At 38.0% G+C, this 16,305-nt stretch overlaps 1 protein-coding gene across 1 annotated transcript in view; it reads right to left on the bottom strand.

Annotated features, from left to right (window-relative positions):
- Nucleotides 1-16,305, bottom strand: part of LOC135205206 (uncharacterized) — a 167,050-nt gene that overhangs the window by 20,116 nt on the left and 130,629 nt on the right. The window contains exons 73-84 of the mRNA XM_064235569.1: nucleotides 16,096-16,267; nucleotides 15,332-15,458; nucleotides 10,959-11,134; nucleotides 10,384-10,526; nucleotides 8,499-8,626; nucleotides 6,394-6,517; nucleotides 5,151-5,263; nucleotides 4,815-5,036; nucleotides 3,741-3,921; nucleotides 2,181-2,293; nucleotides 1,723-1,870; nucleotides 719-751 (exon numbers count right to left, since the gene is read on the bottom strand). Of these exons, the coding sequence (XP_064091639.1) occupies nucleotides 719-751; nucleotides 1,723-1,870; nucleotides 2,181-2,293; nucleotides 3,741-3,921; nucleotides 4,815-5,036; nucleotides 5,151-5,263; nucleotides 6,394-6,517; nucleotides 8,499-8,626; nucleotides 10,384-10,526; nucleotides 10,959-11,134; nucleotides 15,332-15,458; nucleotides 16,096-16,267 (1,680 nt within the window). The remainder of the gene's footprint in view (nucleotides 1-718; nucleotides 752-1,722; nucleotides 1,871-2,180; nucleotides 2,294-3,740; nucleotides 3,922-4,814; nucleotides 5,037-5,150; nucleotides 5,264-6,393; nucleotides 6,518-8,498; nucleotides 8,627-10,383; nucleotides 10,527-10,958; nucleotides 11,135-15,331; nucleotides 15,459-16,095; nucleotides 16,268-16,305) is intronic.

The following is a 16,305-nucleotide window of genomic DNA, read 5'->3' as shown; positions in this document are numbered from 1 at the left end:
CTACTTTTTAAGTCATTTTAGTCTCTTCTATCCTTTGCACTCAACAGCTCTTCAAAGTACCCATTCCGTTGAAATGGGACTGCAGTCTCTTCAAACAGCAGAGTTCTTTTTGCATTTCATTAGCATACTTATTCCCGCAACTGCATTTTGCAGAATCTCACCTGTGTGCTTTCGCGTCTAGAAATTGCAGCCAATATCCAGCAAAATATGGTAAATTACAGAAATAGAAGATATTAAAAAAAGCTCTTGAGATGGCTGTCGTAAGATTTATGCATGCAGGGAGGTTACTGATAAAACTCTCCAGTAAAAAATGTTTCATTTCATGCTAATAGGGAAAAGACCTGGGAAGGGCAAAGCCAATTTTATACATAGTACTACGAGGAGGGATGTCAGAGTAATCGCATTCTTTGGAGATCATTGGGCAATAAAATGCATTTTAAGAAACAGCAAACAAATGACCAGAGGGGCGATAATTATTAACTTTCCTAAATTCTTACTCCCACAGGAGGTACAAATTTTGGATATAAGGATTCATGTTAATTTCTGGCAAAGAGTCATCGGAACTATAAGAGAGACTGGACACAATTAAGGTGAAGAACTAAAGTTTTGAGGGGTTTCACCAGAACTAAGACTTGCTATTCAGAATTTAGAACTCTGAACACAACCTCTGAGGTCATGGCAGCAGCATTTTCATTGCCCCTAGATCAAGCGTACTTACAATAACCTTGGAGCCAATATCGTAATCCAGGTCCTATGGAATGTACAATAATAAGAATCAAAATCGTATAATTTATTGGATGTAAAATAAGTATTTTGAATGTTTCAGGTGTAGAATTTAAGACAAAGGCCCAGCACTGGGACCTATGAAGTCATTCAGCACTGAAATAGAAATTGACAGTAAAAGGTCTGAAAGGTGTGACAAGAGGGTTGAAAGTCAAATGGAAGAAAGAATATGAAAGGAAGTACAGTAAAAGGAACGAAAGGGGTTGCAGCTAGGGGCCGAAGGCATGCTGCAAAGAACCTTTAAGTAATGTGGACCACTGATGACAGTAGGCCCTTACGGGGGATTTTAGGTATACGTAGGACAGTTTTCCAAGCTCCTTCCAATTTGTAGAAAAAATACATGGGTCATGGGTGAGAGTCTAGCATCCTCACCCCTCAAACATTCCTATCTAACATTTTTACACAGAAAAAAGAAACCAGTGACTGGATTTATAAAATCAAGTTAAAAAAAGAAAAGTTATAATGACAATCAATAACAAGCTCCTTGAGTCAGTCCTCAGCCTCCAGGAAATTCACCTACGAGAATCTGGAAACGCAGGACTGGAAAATATTCGAAAGCAAATCCAGGGAATCTTCAAAATGAGAAATAAGTAACACAGAGGTGAACGTGTTGCTATTTACTACCTTACTTACAACACACTGTTAGGGTTATTACGTAACCCTGTATGTATCCACCTACGCGTCACTTCCTTAAGTGCACGTGATCACGTTTGATCCCCAAGGGGCTAGTACTAAACACGTCGAAACAGTGTAGATGAATCTCTGTTTTGCCTATTTAGTACTAGCTCCCTCGGGGGATCAAATGTCCCCCCAAGTGAATTGGCGATCTCACGACGTCCCTGAAAACGAAATCCCTGGTTTCACATCTTACTGTAACAGACATAAGAATCACCCAAATTAATACAAAACTAGGACCCGGACAGGAGGGAACTCACTCACCGCAACCCAGCTGTAAAACTGGCAAGTAACGACAACGAGTGAAGTGATGAGGCCGGTGGCGAAAGCTGCCGAGAAGAAGGAGAGCACCGCAGAGGCCTCCGATTTGAAGGTCCCCTCCACCAGGTAGAACAGAGGCAGCAGGCTTAACCTGTAAGCCAAATCGAATCATCAGATATATCTTACTCTATCTCGGGCAGCTTTCATTATCTGGAGTTTACTATTATGTGTCACTTCACTGTTAAGGAGGTGCTCAAGTTAAATCCAAGTCAAATATGAACACTAAAAATGACTTATTGCCTGTTCCAGGGACTGGGAGTCAAAATGTTGGGCAGCACTTCAGGCGAGAGGTCCATCAAAAGACCCGTCTCAGTTTTAGCACCATAAATAAGACTGGAAGTCTATCTGTAACAATTCAGTTCTTGAAGGGCTATGGTAGCACACAAGCGAGCTCTACCTACCCATACAGGTATGCCAGAAAAATGAAGGCTGCAAGATTCTCTCGATAGATAAACTGCTGCTGGTTGAAGAGGAGGAGGACGGCAGCTGTCAGCATCACGTTGACAGCAATCACCTGCAGGAAGAAGACACAGCTGTATGGTAGAACACTGATTCGTAAGAGAGGGCGCTGCTTTGTAATATCTTTCCTGTGATAACATTAATGCAGGAATGACCTAAACAACACAGTGATGAGAGAGAGAGAGAGAGAGAGAGAGAGAGAGAGAGAGAGAGAGAGAGAGAGAGAGAGAGAGAGAGAGAGAGGTAAACTGGCAGGGCTTCATTAAAGATAAAGTTCATATTTCAAGGATTTTGTTCATCTTTATTCCAACTTTTGTCAAAACTTTTTGTTTTATTAAGAAGCCTGATGTCAGCACCAGGCTTACTACTGCTAATCCTTTCCACACCTTACTGTGATGGACTGTGCTGGCAAACATCTCCTTTATCTAAACCAACCACACGCATAGAAGCAAATGAAATTAAGGTGAGATTTTAAAAACAAACTCAGTAAATGTTCAATTTCTTTTCAGAAACAAACTATTTCATTTTCTACACTTGACAATGATCCTTAATAGACTCATTCATCAAAGTAGCATCAAGCAACAAGACAACTTAGAAAGGTATAATAAACGAGAGCATTATGGGTTTTCCACTATTTTACTAAAAGGAAGGCTGGTGCACTTTGTACTACTTTCTACGATATATCTTTCAAGAACATACCAATTCCCAATAATTCAGTAACATCCATAGTCTAAAGAAAACTGAAATCTAACCACAACCACCTTAACAATGATTATCATCCTGAAGTTGTTCGTCAAAATCATCTAAATTTTCTAGATATCGAAATTTGGTAAATTTGTAAGAATACTCTTCAATTGTAACCAGATATAAACTACGTAAAGCCCTTGATAAACACAAAGAGCCCATAAATGCTTAGTGCAAAAGAATTTCCATGTACAAGGCTGATGGAAATAAACAGCTAGTTTTCTGAGCCACACAATGAAAGGGTCACTCAGACAAGTCCTTAGCTCTTGTAAGCCAGGTGAGGAGACACCCGAACCCAACTTTATTTCAAAGTTATTTCAACATTACCATAACGACATAGTATGTCTCAAATCCCCTGTTCAGTCCAGCATTAAACACCTATTACTTGGTCTGTTTTTGTAACCAGAGAAACATATCTATCTCAGTACTTTAGGCCATCAACTTCCATTACATTTAAATAAGAGATAATATTCATAAACCACTTTCAATTATAGGACAAATACAGTGCTACATGTGACTAAGTTCCCCCAAGTACTAAAATCAATCGTTTGAAAAGGTTTCAATGTGTAAACAACTGCCAGTATTATAGTATTCAATTCAGACTGGACTTGAGGGGTTTTCTAGCAACTTGGTGATCCACGGACATTCCCTGCAATAATCAACTTAAACCAAACAAAACAAAGTGCTCTCGAAAAAAAAAAGAGAGAGAGACGACCAAGTAGAGCAGAAATGAAAAAGCCTTACAGAGTATTACTCACCAAAGCATCCCAGATCATGTGTGCAGTCCAGTACAGGTTACGACTGAGACCTGCAACGTATAGCACTGTCCTCTCTCCTCTGACCCTCTCAGCCACTACGTAGCCTCCAGTTGCTGACACGACAACTGTCAGCGACACGAGAATCAACAGTCCAATGCCCAGGTCAGCTATGTGCTGTTCGCTGGTTGGATAAACAAAAAAAGTAAATATAAGTTATGCTTACATAGACTTGAATGTATGTGGATTTGCGCAGGCAAAAATTACCTGGTAAAACATGTCATGTATCTTGCTCTAAAATGTTTGTTGTATGGACTGGATCGGTTGCAACACATTCTCTTGTGACATGAAGTGATTTCAGTGCTTTTTCCTATGGCAATATAATGTTTTGATGCTTGGATTTTAATCAGTAGGGTCAACCAATGCCACAATGTTTTTAGCAGAGTTTTTGGAAGTATGGCTACTGCCATACTTCCAACAATATCTTAAATGGAAGCTGATACTTTTGGATGCAGAATCTTGGGGTAAATCAAGGTAAAGTTTGATATTTTCAGTTTTCAAACAAAAAAAGTCTGTATACTTATTTTGTGAATACAGACTGAAAGAAAATATTTTAAAATACTAAAAAAAAAATGAGCAGATATGTAATTTGGGCAAAAGGCACTTTGCCTCCCTGAAATAAACTGGACCCCACATGCCTCAGGTCTACAGTTTCTGCGATTCACCGCCTGCTACACTTACAAAAACATAATTATTGGTTAACTTTTTGGATCTCTCATAGATAGAGACCCCATGGGTTTTAACTTGATACGTATCTGCGGCATGTCTAGTACAATCCGGTTGGCGGATGACTGTAAAAACATGAAAAGACTGTAAATATCATAAAAACAGACACCCAAAGAGATATTAGTCCTAAATAACAACTCCCGAATACCCCCAAAGTCTCACTATCTAAGAAAGATCCCTCTAAATATCATAATATCATAAAGTTAGTGACTCTAAAGAGATATTAGTCCTACATAACTCCCGAACACCCTTGTGGTCACTATCTAGGAAAGATCCAACTTTTCTACTCACGCAGACATGCTTGATAAACTGTTGCTCGTAAACTTGATTGGATGGTTAACAGTGGTGATGTTGAACTCTTTCCCAACGAGTCTCTTGAGCCTGGCATTGTTGAAATGGCTGAGAAAGGCTGGGAGAGCGTGGTAGACGGAGTTGTCATACCACACCATCACTCCAGGACCATTATCACTCCCAGTCTGTGCGATGTCTGTGCCGAGACTAAGACCGCTGTATCTGATGGGTGTTAAAAAATATGAGTTTTCATATATACACACACAAAGTTGCTTTCTTACAGAGGGAATTTCTCTCAAAATATCGAGTAAAAAATAAGGATTTTCGTAGCCTTACCTTCTCTGCAAATATTTTCCTTTGGTGCCTATCAACCAATCACTGAGGCTCGGTTGATCACTCAAGTTCATCCAACAGATATTATCTCTGCAGAGGCACTTGGGCTCTTCAACCTAGAAATGGAATAAGACCAATGAATGAAGAGATGCCAGTTACAGGTAGTTCAGAACAGCAGTTCAAGGACTCGATGTTTAGGACCGCCGAAGACAGTGAGTGCATCAGGTGTAGGACACAAATCATCCAGAATTATGTATAATAAATCCGTTATTATTCAAAACTTAAATATTGTTTATTTACATGAAATTAAGTGTAAAGAAAAAATATGAATGGCAAACAGAAACTATCATTAAACAAATAGTTTACAAACCCAGATATATGCAATGCCTATAGAAAGTCTAAAAGCTTTATCTGTCCTGTAATGCACAGATTAAATATACGATGAATCGGGTCCACGTACTCTCACCCTGTGGTTCTGTAAGAAGACTGAATGCGATTTTCACGCTAATGAAGAGTTGCTTCCAAACAAGTGAGTGGAAGCACAGAGCAGAGGAAAAAGTCGCTATGCCAGTCTTCAACCGAATTTTTATTTCTCGGAGTTCATTACTGTGCATCTATTTCTCAGAATGACAAAAAACAACAGGTCTCGATGGTCTCGTAAACACAGGCTTTCAGTATAGTACTTATCTTAGACATAACTCAGTATGAGAAAAGCTTGTAGCATTCTATGGCAGGAGCGTCTTAAGAGTCGATGCATTTTCATCAACAGCTGTTTTGCCCTCCCACGCAACTTATGTAATATTTTGGAAGTTGTATGAGACAGTAAGAGAATTTGAAAGACTGGTGAAGAGAGAATAGTGCAAACTGACTATAAATTACTTCTACACAATAGGTTGGAAAAGTGGAAGGCCGGTGGCCGTACGGATACTTATCAAAGAGAGTAGACACAACCAGCCTAGACACTAAGCACGTTACATATTGTCCAGAAACTTGGACCAAGGTACGCTCCTGCATACTTGAGTAGGGGCCAGTGGTGTGACAGGCTGGTTCCGGGCATAAACAACACGCTTAAGCTATTTCAATTACACAAAGATACAATATACAGATACTCATACAGATTGTGTTTTATACAGGAGCAAACACTACTAATAATCTAAAAAGGATGACGAATAAGCCTTGCGTAGGGCTCTCGGACATGTTCACAATGGTCCCTGGACAACCCCACCTAACAAGGCATTTTCCTTACCTCTTGTGAGCTGTTACAAGTGAGGCCTCCTTCTGTGGCTTTCCCCAGTGTGGATGGACATGTCTGCCATGTCCCTTCTCCAGTGACCTCAGTGGCAAGACCACCCAGTGAGTGATTCAGAGTTCTGTCAGGGCAACAATAAAACACATTACCTTGTTAAGACATGACAGCTTGTGTCACATGAAAATAAGAAGAGCCTGAAATTTAACTTCAAATTAAAAGCTTCTCTCTCTTCCATGACCATAAAGCAAGTTATTGGCAAGAATATGAGTACTAATGACCATCATAATCAAATCCGCCCAGGAGCAATCCTAGCGCTGTGGGTCACGAGAGGAGTTAGATTCGCCTCATGCAGGTCTACAACATATTCAAAGGGCATCCAGATACGACCATTCCCCGATTTTTGGCGAATATTTATTTAAAACCGGACAACCACAAAATGATAGCGAATAACCCAGCCAGTGGGGGCACAAGCCAGTCCATCTTGCTGCTGGTCTCAAAGCCTGGATAAATGGGGAGAGTGGTGCCTGGTCTAGCCAACCGAGTATGAAAACAATGGCTTATATCTTGACTCTCCTTCCTTTCCAGTCGTGATATTCCAGCAATCCATCTCACCAGCCTCATCTCGGGCTGTTGGAAAAAAACCGAGATGAGCTGGACTATCACGACTGGAAAGGAGGGAGAGTCAAGATATAAGAAGAATGTGGTATATGTGATGTAAATAAGATTAGAGAAGTTCGTCTGAGATACTATGGTCATGTAATAAGAAGAGAGGAGATGGAACCAATCAAGAGAGCTAAGAAGATGCCAGTGATGGGGAGGAGGAATGTAGGCCGTCAGCAGATCAGATGGATGGATGTGGTGAGGAGGGAGATGGGTGAGGTGGGACTTGGGGAAGAATATGCAAGGAATCGAAATAGATGGAAAAAGTTGACTCGAGCGGCCGACCCTTCTACACAGTGAGATTAATAAGGTCGAAAGAAGACAAAATGATAGCGAATGATCAAAACATGGCATGAAGCTACTACTGACTGGAATGCTATGAATCAAACGGTAAGAAAGCAATAAGAAAATCAACATCAGAAAGTCAGCGGGTTCTGAGGACTTGAGCAATCCTATCCTGAAGATGATCCAGAATGACAAAACTTGTTTCCCTATCGTAGTCATTTAAAATTCAGGAAGCTGGTATTCAGTATTACTTTGTTCACTTCTCTAATGGTTTGTTAATCCAAAGTAATTAAACCAAGATGAGTTCACACTGCAATGATCAGGGTGCGAATATTTAGACAATATTATACGTACTACAGCTCTTCAGTTGATATCTTAAGTCATTTAAAAAAAGTTAAAAATGCGATTAAATAGAAAATGAAAGGTGAGCTAATGATATGTACATATTAAATGTCCAGGACATCTATTCATGAAGCCAAAGGTTCATCAATGAGGACCCTCCCTCAAAACACTCTTACGAAGTATTACAGTATCATAAATGACTTGAGCCTTGGAAAATTCATATCAGGAGCATCAGGTACTGTACAAAGAATTAATAGCTAAAAATCATGATAAGGAAAAGACCCCTCATCAATGAATCTTTAATTCATATTTCAATAAACTGTGTTTTCTGTATGATTCTTTAGCATTAAGTGTTATGGTAAAAATATAAAGCTTTCACATCAGCTCCTTTTAGTCACGATGGATTACTATTTAAATGTTTCTCAGAAGGAACCTGAAGCACTGGAAGAAAATCTGCTAAACATTATCTAAGCCCTACTTAAACAATGAGATAACCCATAATGCCTTTGAAGAGTGATGAATGTAGCTAAGATTGAAGTATTTCTATAATCATTCGCTATTTCTTGACGTCTCATTTGAAAAGGGAAAAACACTGCTTCGGGACTCTTGCCTAGATACAGATGTGCATTTTCATTCAGAGATCTACATAATCAGTTGCAATGCCAACTGTGGGCTCCTCCATTCAGATTACAACAACAGCTTCAGCGGCATCTTACGAACCTCCATTCAGAAAACTTTAGAGTTAAGTGAACAGGCCTATACTTGGCCCCACTATTCAGCTGCAAAGGCCAGCATTGGCACTCGGTTGATAATACCTGATATATGCGACGGAAGGCTCATATAAATCCGGCTTCATCGTCAGCGGCTTTGCTTCTTCGAACATGGGTCTGAGGAGGGATCCCAGCATGGCTAAGATGACGAAGACCAGAGGCAACACGAACATCTGCAAAGAAGAGACAGTCATCTGAAATGTGATTACTGGTCAAAGCGTTGGCCTACTATGCATTTCAGCTGCCGTGCACAACTGTTTGTCGCCAATACAATATTACAGAAGCGTCGGACCACGTTGGAATTTCGGCAGGTGACGTTTGAAACCCCAACCTAACCGGCAAAAATATACATTGATACCTAATGTGGGTAATTAAGGCCATTATAAGAGCAATTAAAGGGTAGACTTACCTAAATTTCACAGGGTTACCGATATGAGGCTAGTTGTGACGTGTAATTATGACATAAATAATGAACTGTGATGATCAAGATTTACTGCAGTGTCCTCAAGGATGCAAGACTGCCTTTGCAGGGGGCGTAGGGGAATGTACACAGTAAGGGGGCTTCAGTATGGGACTGACTATGCATTAAAGGAACAGGTTATGGTGGTTCAAAGTGTAAGAGCCACTATTCTGTTTCTTATTAGTATAGCATGTGCAGGTCCAAAGAAACCTGCACTGTTAGAAATAAAATATTTTCAATGGTTTTTCAAAGATTAATATCTATTCTTGACCCGATACAAAAACTGTAACTGACAGCTAAAAAAATCATGTCCACATATTATCTAGGCTTACCTATAACACTGTGAACGAAGTACTCAACATATCAGTTCGAATGGACCATTAGATGGTAAAGAACGGGATCCTAGAATTTCAGAAAGAAAATCTTTTATCTTACACTTTGTTCACAAATTTACCTTCAACGGTCTCCGTAATAGCTAAAAAGGCACATCTCTAACATAACCCTTTTATAACATCTCATCAGTGTTGGAAACAAAGGTTTTTGAAAATGTTTTCAAATTGCCCCTGTAGGAAACCTTGATTTTTAATGGTGTATTATTGCAAACTTGTGAGACACTATGAAGCAATAGACGGACCTAGTATATTACGTCATACGATGAATGAGTGGGAGGTACTTGTACAATGACTTTTTCTAACCTCTGTTAGTGTGCCTGCTTAATATGCTTTAGGCTACCATCAAATTACTCTTATACTTACCTTAATTATCAATATGAAGCATTGATGCACATTTTTGTCAATTACGTCAGGGTTTCAAACGTCTTCTACTAGAATACGAACCTCGTCCGTCACTTTTGTAATATTTTTCTGCCGAAAAATAGTTGGACACGGCAGCTGAACTGCTGACAAGTACGATATAGCCAATGTATTATATGAGAACATCTATGCTTGCAGAGTGTATATGTGACTTATGAGGAGCTGACAGAAAGTTCACACATACTATGAAAATAATTTCATCTTGATAGCTTCAGTGTTTTCCCTCACTTGCGTATGGTACCCAAATCACGCTTCCATAAAGGTGAATTGGTTTGACAATCCTGTCATTCCAAGATTTGATTCCACAGAGCTGTATATGCGATATTACAGAAGTTACAGGCAATTTTGCTGTTTTGATGGGGATACTATGACACATCAGTGTTACCAAGTTTGACCACTTTATTTTGTTTATGAATTTGGTTATACTCCCAATCTCAATCAGATAACTGTTGTATGATTCATTCATCCATTTATCAGCAAAAAATAATGTCACGACATGTCTTCCTCGCCTCATCTTCCTTATCAACCTCTATTAATTAAAAGCATTCATTTTGTTCCCTGGAGTTACATAACTTGAATTGATTCACTTTAAAAAAAAATTACAGTCTAGAACACACAATAAGGAAAATAGGATAATTCGTAAAGAGACTAGGCTTACTTGCGCGTAGAAACTCCATTGCCTCCCGTGAGACATCAACCGCTTGTACAGAATGGCTCTCAGTCTCTGGAGGCAAAGGCAGGCACCATTTAATGTCCTCCCAGGCTTGAAGTCATACACTCCCTTCATAGTAGTATCTTCCACTGAAACATAAATACATCTGAGCAAGAAGCAAAGAATAGCTTGAAGTCTATAATAGGATTGACAGGCAGTCCCTGGGTTATGTCGGCCTCGGCTTATGTCGTCCCCAGCTTACAGCACTTTTCAAACAAATTCATAAAAAAATATGATCTGGGTAACAGCGGAAGTTCCCTGGTTACGCTGTTTCAGTCTTATGGCGATGGAAGATTATTTGTACATTTTTGGAGGAAATTCTACACCTCACCAGAAGCAAGGAAGTAAATCAACTGGGAAGTTTTCAAGATAACCAAAGGATGAAAGGTAAGGCTTTCATAACTATGTCTCATATTTAGCAATGTTTTAATACAGTATTCAGGAATGGAACCCCCGAAGTAACCCTGGGACTGCCTGTATAACAAATGGCGTCCGAATCGTCTTAGATCAGTCTTACTTACTTTCAGCGTGATGCATGATGGGAACGGCTTGTGAGTGGCTGGTGATACCACCGTCCAGGTTATTGATGGTATCTAGGGCGATGACCACATCCTCCAGATTGGTTGGCCTTATCTCCAAAGAGGAGAATCCTAGTTCCTCCAGACGGTTTTCCAGCTCGCCAAACATTTCTGCAATCCTACAAAACAGCACCATTTCACCTTTATAACAGAGCGAGGTACTTTGTGGAGCTCTTTAGATAACACAACCATGTCCTGAGTATTCGTCAAACTAAACTGTTTTAGGGCGTTCTGATTTGTAAGTATCTCGCGGATGAACTTAGAGCAATGAAAGATATTGGCATGATGACAAATAAATAATGGAGCACTACGACAACAAGCGCAAAACTTGCAGAAAAAGTATACAGTTAATGCATGACTGCGTTCGATAACAACTTTCTTACAGAACTAATTCTGTGGCCACGTTGATTAAATTACTGAGCTATAGTTTAAGCTTCTAAGTAGAAAAATAACTACTGTTCATCTACGATAGGGTACTAACTCAAGAAATATATGATGGTATTAGAGTCATCTGATAAATTACTAATATGTTTTTTTTTTTCTTTGGAAAACTAATCGTATCCTTTATTGGAAGCATTTTTTCCCCAGAGGCAATATACAGCTGAAACGAGACACTTAGCTAGCTGGAAGGATATAGATTTTACTGGTTTTCCATTCCTTTCAAAATGTTATAATATCTCGTACAAAATTCATTCTTTTGTGCTTTTTTTTTTAAGAACTGTCGACTGATATCTGTAGTATAACCAGATTTACTTTACTAGTAATTTCATTTTATTGCATTTCATTTCAGTTAACCATTATCTTCCTCACTCATTTTTTTATTTAGGCATTCCATTCTGAGGAAAAGTTTGAAATCTTACAAGGCAAGTTAACGATTTTCCGGCTAATGCTATGACAAAAAAAAAAAAAAAAAAAAAAAAAAAAAAAAAAAAAAAAAAAAACCACGTTATCATCGCTATTTGAGTCTGCTTGTTTGAGTGGATTGCCATCACCGCTGGTGAGGAGTACAACTTCCTGCCTGTATATTTTCGCAACTCTCAAATCTGGAGTAATGATATAAGAAAGGAGCTCTTCAAGCAAACCATTATACACATTATATATGTATATATATATCACATCAGGAAAACCATGAATATAAAGGAAGAGGTGTCCAATCAGACGACAGTCATGTACACGTGTTTTATTATTAAGAAACGTTTCATGTTGTCAACAACACATCATCAGTCTGCAATTAAAATTCAACATTAAAATAAACTTAAAAATTACAATAGAAATTAAATAAACTTAAAAATTACAATAAAATTTAAAAAATTAAAAAATAATCAGAACGCTAAAATAGGGAATGAGAAGAAAACTACCTATTCATAAAGAAGGAAAGAGCTGAGTGACTAAAAACGGTAAGGTCTGCATACAACGTAAACCTCACGCCAGAGAGAGAGGAGATGACGAGGTGTTGGAGTTTAAACTAGGTGATAGGTGCTTAATAAACAATGACTCAAGGGTAGTTAGATGGGTAGTTTGTTTTGTGGTGCCAATTATAGAAAAATGTTTCTTTTCGATAGTAACCTTACAACTCTTTGCATGAATTCTTATATTAGAGAACTCGGGATTAGAGATTCTGGACCCAGTTCTATAACTTAATCCCAAATGGCTGTAATAACGGACTTGTAACAGTCTCCGTGAAGAACCAACATAAATACCAAGACATCTTGGGCATTCAAATTTATATATGATATTGGACTTCATGAAATCCTGTAATTTGTCCTTGTAATTAAAAAACCCTCCAATTTTTTGTGGATTCATGGGAATAAGATTAAGTTTCAAAAAACCAAATTCCTTTTCAATAATATTTCTAACTTTTACACGTAAACTGTCTGAATGAATAAATGGGATGGGTGCATACATAGTTAATTTAGGTACATTAAAATTAAGGGTGGGTGCTGACAGATACCTCGTTAGCAATTTACTAATAATGTTAAAAACCAGCTTTTTGGGAAACGAGTTCTTAACAAAATATTCTAAAAGAAACTCGATTTCAAGATGAAAGGAGAGCCAATCAGATGTGTACCGAAGGGCCCTAAAAACCAAAGTGGATATAGCATTAATCTTAAAATTACGGAAACACGAGCTAAAAAAGTTGTTTCCGAGCCCAGTGAAGGTACTCTTTCTAAAAACACTTGTGTTGAAAAGGTGGTTATTTCTAGTTATTTTTATATCCAAAAAGGCCAGGGAGTCATCTTTCTCATTTTCCAACGTAAATTTAATGTTAGGATGGGCTTCATTTATGTAATCTAAAAAAAGCTGGCATTGCCACGAAAATTTAAATAAGGCAAAAGTATCGTCAACATATCGTCTATAAAAAAGTGGCTTAAAATTCCCAGGACAATCATTAAGAAAATTCTCCTCCAAATGTCCCATAAAAAAATTTGCAAACAACGGTCCCAAAGGAGAACCCATGGCAACCCCCTCTGCCTGCAGAAAGAGCTGCCCATTAAAAACAAAGGTGGCATCTTGCACAGCAAGTTCCAAAAATGTTTTAAAAAGTTGCCTATTAAAACCACAGAAGGTCTCATCATTACTAAAAACTTTATCCAAAATGATTTCAATTGTCTGAGAAACAGGGACGTTAGTGAACAATGATTCAACGTCAAAACTAGCCATATACAAATTTGTATATGGCTAGTTTTGACGTTGAATCATTGTTCACTAACGTCCCTGTTTCTCAGACAATTGAAATCATTTTGGATAAAGTTTTTAGTAATGATGAGACCTTCTGTGGTTTTAATAGGCAACTTTTTAAAACATTTTTGGAACTTGCTGTGCAAGATGCCACCTTTGTTTTTAATGGGCAGCTCTTTCTGCAGGCAGAGGGGGTTGCCATGGGTTCTCCTTTGGGACCGTTGTTTGCAAATTTTTTTATGGGACATTTGGAGGAGAATTTTCTTAATGATTGTCCTGGGAATTTTAAGCCACTTTTTTATAGACGATATGTTGACGATACTTTTGCCTTATTTAAATTTTCGTGGCAATGCCAGCTTTTTTTAGATTACATAAATGAAGCCCATCCTAACATTAAATTTACGTTGGAAAATGAGAAAGATGACTCCCTGGCCTTTTTGGATATAAAAATAACTAGAAATAACCACCTTTTCAACACAAGTGTTTTTAGAAAGAGTACCTTCACTGGGCTCGGAAACAACTTTTTTAGCTCGTGTTTCCGTAATTTTAAGATTAATGCTATATCCACTTTGGTTTTTAGGGCCCTTCGGTACACATCTGATTGGCTCTCCTTTCATCTTGAAATCGAGTTTCTTTTAGAATATTTTGTTAAGAACTCGTTTCCCAAAAAGCTGGTTTTTAACATTATTAGTAAATTTGCTAACGAGGTATCTGTCAGCACCCACCCTTAATTTTAATGTACCTAAATTAACTATGTATGCACCCATCCCATTTATTCATTCAGACAGTTTACGTGTAAAAGTTAGAAATATTATTGAAAAGGAATTTGGTTTTTTGAAACTTAATCTTATTCCCATGAATCCACAAAAAATTGCAGGGTTTTTTAATTACAAGGACAAATTACAGGATTTCATGAAGTCCAATATCATATATAAATTTGAATGCCCAAGATGTCTTGGTATTTATGTTGGTTCTTCACGGAGACTGTTACAAGTCCGTTATTACAGCCATTTGGGATTAAGTTATAGAACTGGGTCCAGAATCTCTAATCCGAGTTCTCTAATATAAGAATTCATGCAAAGAGTTGTAAGGTTACTATCGAAAAGAAACATTTTTCTATAATTGGCACCACAAAACAAACTACCCATCTAACTACCCTTGAGTCATTGTTTATTAAGCACCTATCACCTAGTTTAAACTCCAACACCTCGTCATCTCCTCTCTCTCTGGCGTGAGGTTTACGTTGTATGCAGACCTTACCGTTTTTAGTCACTCAGCTCTTTCCTTCTTTATGAATAGGTAGTTTTCTTCTCATTCCCTATTTTAGCGTTCTGATTATTTTTTTAATTTTTTAAATTTTATTGTAATTTTTAAGTTTATTTAATTTCTATTGTAATTTTTAAGTTTATTTTAATGTTGAATTTCAATTGCAGACTGATGATGTGTTGTTGACAACATGAAACGTTTCTTAATAATAAAACACGTGTACATGACTGTCGTCTGATTGGACACCTCTTCTATTGTATATATTAATATATATTTATTATATATATATATATATATATATATATATATATAGATATATATATATCATATTACAGGCAATCCCCAGTTATGAGCAGGGGTTGCATTCTCACCTGTTCTCTTCTCCTCTGGTGTTGGTGAGAGGTAGAGAGTAAGTTCGCTCGCCATTCACAGTCTCCAGAAGCTTGGCATTCGACACATATTTCTTAATTAGTTTCCAGACGGCATCGGCGTTTTCATCTGGAAAGTGAATCGTGGAAAATGAGTCAAAAGGTCCTGGAAAACCAATGACAAGTTTGTCATGGTGTGGCCAGTTCAAACAATACCCATGGCTTATGCGAGTACCAAAGACATGCATTCGATAACGAATATTTAATCATGATTTCAATTATAATACGTACTCGATTCTCAGTGATTTAACATACGAAAAGAAATGTGATATTTTTTCCTTACTTCTTCATTTCTAGATGTGATATGAGCTGCCAATTTTCTGTTAGCAACAAAATCACGGGACTGAATGATATTTTGCTTTATGGCTACGAAGTAAAACAGTTACCACAGATTTGGATGCAAACATTTGTAAAAAGTTTTGTGATTATCAATCCAAAAACAACATTCAAAAAAACACAAACTGCTTGACAAAACTCCAGCCTCTACATATCACTGGCACAGCACAATTTTTGAACAAAGAATCTATAGTTATGCTCAAATTAACTCCACATTGATATCTACAGTCATCCTCATTTTGTTCCAGTTTTCAGCGTTCAACTTCATATCGCCAGCTTTATTTTCCTAATGTTTAAGAAGGTAAAGGTCAAGTCTTTTGCCTGAATTCCTCACAATACTTCTTAGGAGCTATCCAAAAAGGGGAACTTACTTTCTAATTCAATGCCGGAGAAACGAAGACTTTGATTCCTTAAGAAAATCTTCTCTTGGGTTTCCTCGACGTCAGACCCTGAGTAGTCGCCCCTGTTGCTGAGTATGATGCTGTAACCGGATCCGTATTCGGATTTAAGGGCCATTGGAGAGCCAATGCACAGTAACTGACCCTAAGGTACAAAGGGGAAAGGCATTTTAACATAAATTT

The sequence above is a fragment of the Macrobrachium nipponense genome, chromosome 49 (genome assembly GCF_015104395.2).
Source record: "Macrobrachium nipponense isolate FS-2020 chromosome 49, ASM1510439v2, whole genome shotgun sequence".
NCBI lineage: Eukaryota > Metazoa > Arthropoda > Malacostraca > Decapoda > Palaemonidae > Macrobrachium > Macrobrachium nipponense.
The sequence above is the reverse complement of the archived record's forward strand: the minus strand, read 5'-3'. Positions and strand labels throughout refer to the sequence as shown.